Source organism: Impatiens glandulifera, chromosome 7 (assembly GCF_907164915.1).
Source record: "Impatiens glandulifera chromosome 7, dImpGla2.1, whole genome shotgun sequence".
NCBI lineage: Eukaryota > Viridiplantae > Streptophyta > Magnoliopsida > Ericales > Balsaminaceae > Impatiens > Impatiens glandulifera.
In genome coordinates, this window is record NC_061868.1 from 38,824,794 (window position 1) to 38,829,546 (window position 4,753).

General features: G+C 29.0%; 1 protein-coding gene across 1 annotated transcript; it reads right to left on the bottom strand.

The window, feature by feature from the left end:
- Positions 1 to 217: 217 nt before the first annotated feature.
- On the bottom strand, positions 218 to 3,164 carry LOC124910482 (transcription factor SCREAM2-like). The gene is made up of 4 exons (XM_047451123.1): positions 3,011 to 3,164; positions 1,450 to 1,563; positions 1,138 to 1,311; positions 218 to 620 (listed from the first exon to the last, which is right to left on the bottom strand). Exons 1-4 carry the CDS (start codon positions 3,092 to 3,094, stop codon positions 519 to 521), a joined length of 474 nt encoding a protein of 157 aa, XP_047307079.1. The 5' UTR covers positions 3,095 to 3,164; the 3' UTR covers positions 218 to 518.
- Between the last annotated feature and the right edge of the window lie 1,589 nt (positions 3,165 to 4,753).

Below are 4,753 nucleotides of genomic sequence, written 5' to 3' on the forward strand. Positions count from 1 at the left end.
TTCTTAATCCAACATAAATGTGAAGGTTATACTTAAAAAACTCATGAACCTCCTACATATAGCAAGTTGTGATAGTAACGGTCATAAATTAAACAAAATGAATGTAACACAATATCAAAAGTCATAATTGATTGTACTATTATAATCGAGAAGATTGAGATCCTCGAAAGAGTTAAGGTCGATATTGATCTGAATGACATTGTCTTGGTCAGGTTTAGTGACTTTTGTTCTTCTATTTTCTAGTTAACTAAAGAATTAAGAAAATGAGTAAAATTTACCTTGAAATGTAATAGAGAGGGGTAGAACTTTTCACTTCCTTGGGAAGGAACTACGAATGAAGACATGTAAGGGATGAAAAGGACAAGAATGGAATGACGAAAAGCTCATCATACACATATATATAATATAGGAAAAGAAATGACAGAAAGGAGAAACTAAATAAATCCACCAATAGCTAGGCAGCCTGCAGCTCATGATCAAGATCAAGATCAAACCCATATGAAACTAAATGATCAATTTCACTCTTGCTCATCATTATTGCTTTCGCTCCACTTCTTGATGGCTTCCAGCACTGCCTGTTTTACCCCTTGGGCATCAACTCCAAACTTCTGTTCCTCATTCTGCAGTGCATTCATGTCTTATATATGTTTAAGTAGCCATCACTATGATGTTAGGGATCATTTGAAAACATATTTCAGTCTAAGAGTGGCTTTGTATGAGAAAATGAAAATAATTTGTTCAGTATCTCATCCGGATAAGAATCTGGATGAGTAATATTTTGAAATAAAGCTTAATTATAAATAGATTCATAAAATTTTCAATTTTCTCATATCCCACATATATTTTTTTTTCCAAATGGTCCTTTTTTACAATATGTATATATATACAAGTAATAATAGCATGTTTCGACTTCGTCTAGAAATTTATTTTGTATTTTCTTACAATCGATGAGAATTGTAGAAATATATACTTCTACTTTCCTGAATTAATGAGATTTTCATATGCATCAATAGGTTATGATTGAAAAGTTTCCTTATTGTAATTAAAGTTTAAATTGTGGTTGTTAGTTGGTCTAGTGGAATATACTTGAATATGTAAATAAATAAAAATTATGATTGAGTGAAAATGTACTCATACTTCGCCTCCAACAACTTCTAGATGAAAGTTGTCGGAACAAGAGACCTTGGCATCGAGCACATCAAGCCCTAGCTCATCGAATGCTTCAAGCACAGAGACTAGCAAACCGGGGCAATTCCTATCCGAGTACACATTAATTAGGAATCCCCTTTTTAGGGTTTCAACGCTAACTTCCTGAAAATCAAGAAGAAATTACTAAAAATTATTTATCCATATTAGTTTTTAATTAAGTAAAATAATCAATAAGCCAAAAACAAAGAAAAGGGGAGGGAAATAGCCAAAAATCTTCATGAGATTGAAGACTTGACATACTATGGGCAATGAGTACTCATGGCCATGACTTGAGCTTTCCTCCAACCTTTCTACCTTATCCTTTAGCTCCTCAATGTACTTTGATGCATCTACTATGATTGAGGTTTTGTTCACCTGTCATGATAATTATTCATCACAACTTAATCACAATGTCATCTCATATATAAGCAACCCTCATCATGAGTAATTCCGCATATGCCCTCCTCTTATTTTTAGAAAACTACCATCCACAGAATAAAGTACTATACTATTTCATAGTTTACTAGCTCATTTGTACCATATTATTACTATGATTCTAATGACATTTCTATAATTCATGCTAGGAGCCAAATGAGATTTATACTTACTAAAGAACAAAATGAGACAGAGTAACAAAGACAAAATTATCCCTATTTATCTTCATGGTCTTGGATTAAATAACTAGGATAATAATGAGATCTCAAACCCTTTAAATGGGACATGTGTTCTTGGTTTTGAGAGTTGTCTTTGAATCGGAAGTTTGGGGACTCGTTTGAAGGTTTGATTATAATTTACACACATGTGACTGATTAACATTACAAAAAGTTTTATCTTTTCAAGAAAATGAGGAGTCTTGATCTTTTTGTATCATGATTTGTTAATAACATTCTTAGACACTAACTATCTTAGGCTTAGTTAGTCGATGAATTTAGTTAGTTTAATTTGCATTTGTTGGATATGTGTTTTTCCACTATTTTTGTTTTCACTTGTACATATGTTTGATTTTACTTCTTGCATTATTATTTTTTTTAAAATTTAACATCCACATTAATTTATTTGAATGGTTTTAGAGCATCTTTTAGTACTCTAACATGACAAACGAACAACTCTCTCTATATATAATAGTAAGAAACTAGAGCTTGAAATTGCTTCTATGACATAGGATTTGGTATTAATCCTTGTATAACTAACTATTCATGACATCATTTCACATGATCATGATTGTCTCTAAGACTGCCCCCAATTACCAACATTTACATCCACCCTGTTATCCCTTGTGAGCAAGCCTCGGACCTGTTTGAGCCTTGTCACGAGATCGAAGCACCACCATTGGACTTGTGAAAGGAATTTTTGGTTACACCCAAAAACCTTATTTTCTTTTGACATACAATGAGGATCCAAATTAATGGAAGTTAAGATCCTAGACAAGATTACTCAAAGATGCTAGAGAAGTAAAACATATCAAGGGCCTAAAAGAGAGGCCTATATATATACACAAAATTTTTAGCAAGATCAATTGTGATCGAATAAGCGATTGGGATGCCCTAACCGAAGACATTATGATCTGTGTCGAACTAGATTCATGTGCCCCTTGAGATGGACTTTTGTTAATTATCTCTTGTGATGATGTTCCTTTTGAGTTTTTGTTATAAGTTTTGATTATTTTGTCATACATAACTTTGTTTATGACAAGTTTTAATGTAATTTTTGAGTTTCTTTCTATATATCCATTAATCCAGCCCAACATGATTGATGTGTGGTATATATAAAGATGAGAAGATGAAGAAAATGAATTAGAAATTATATATATATATATACTAACCGAGGTGGAATGGGTGACTGAGCGGAGGTGTTGTATTTTTCCATATAGGGATGTTCTCTTTTGCTCCCTTCTTGAATTACTCATTCTTACTCTCTCTCTAGATATCTCTCTCCATGGCTGCAAGAATTCGATGAGTTCTTCAAGAGAGAGAGAAGAGAGAAGATTCATGAAGAATACTCATCATATATTATATTATATATATGTGATAATTTGTTTATTAATTTGTTGGTATCTGGTTTATATATAATAAGGGAGGCTTCATTAGAGAGATGATGAACTCATAATAAATTTGACAATAATTAATAAAGATGAGAGGGTGGGGACATGGAAATTATAATAAGAGGTTCGTAAGAGATAAATTTGTATGATGGTAGGTATAATTTGTGGAATAATATTTTTCACAAAGAATTAAAAATATTTTTTGATTTGAAGTAAAATATTTATACATTTTAATGATATAAAAAATATATATTGCTACCTTGTTCACACTTTTATATATTACTATTCTTTTAATTTTATATATAATAATATACCATTTCTTATTTAGAAAATAATAATAATTTAATATTCATAATTATTATGTTCTAAATAATTAATTGGATTTTGATATATCAAAGTTAAAATAATTTATATTTTTACTTATTTATTTATTTTATAGTTAGAAAGATATCAAGGATATATTATTTTAATTAAAAATTGATTCCTACATTAAAATAAAAATAAATATTAATTATAAATACCATTTTAATAATAATAAATAAAACTAATATTAAATATAATATACGAAAATAAAATTTATTTTCATTTTCATTTTTTGTTTTTATTTTGTTTGATTCTACTCTAGTGGTTATCATTTGGTGAGAGAACAATACAATATATTTCTTTATTTTTCAAACAATAATAAATTAAAAAATAAAAAGTCAAAATTATTGTTTAATAACTAGTTTGATATTTTGCCGTTTGATTTAAAAAAAAAACTATCTCACTTATTAAAATATACTTATTTGATCTCTTATAAAATTTAAAATAAGACTTAAAAGTTGATATATATATAGAAAAAAACTAGTTGATTTGTTTGGAGATATGTATTAGATCATTTTTGAATAAATTAACATAATATTTTATTTTAAACTTTGTATTTTTTATATTATATATTTATTTTTTATGAGAAATGATAGTAAGAGAGAAAAATTGACAAGAAAATTGTCAGGAATTATACGACATAAATTAAGTGAATTAAAAATCTAAAAATTCACTCATTAAATTAGGAGAGGATTTAATGTTTCATAAATATACTCCCCTACTTCAAATAGAGTTTATTCAACAGATTTCCGATGAGATCCACATCCACATAAAATGTGAGATTTTTTCTCAATTTGAAGAAGTGCACACGATATGTGTTATTTCGATGCTACCTGTCTATATTCCACTTATAAAATGACATCTATACACAAAAATGAAACATTACCCTCCTCATTTGTTGATTTTTTTTTTCTCTTTATACATGTGGCGGTACCTTAATGGATACAGACACTGCCTATATGGGTAGCATCGAATTAACCCACGGTATGAAACAACGTATCCTTCCCCAATCAATCCATGCAATGCAAATTATTCCATACAATTTTTTTTAATAAGTAGTTTTCTTTAAGTTGTATGATCCATTTAAAAACAATAATATTATGCTAAAAGTGTTCCCAAACCAAAACAAACTGATCCTAAAAGGAGGAAGAAGAGTGTGAG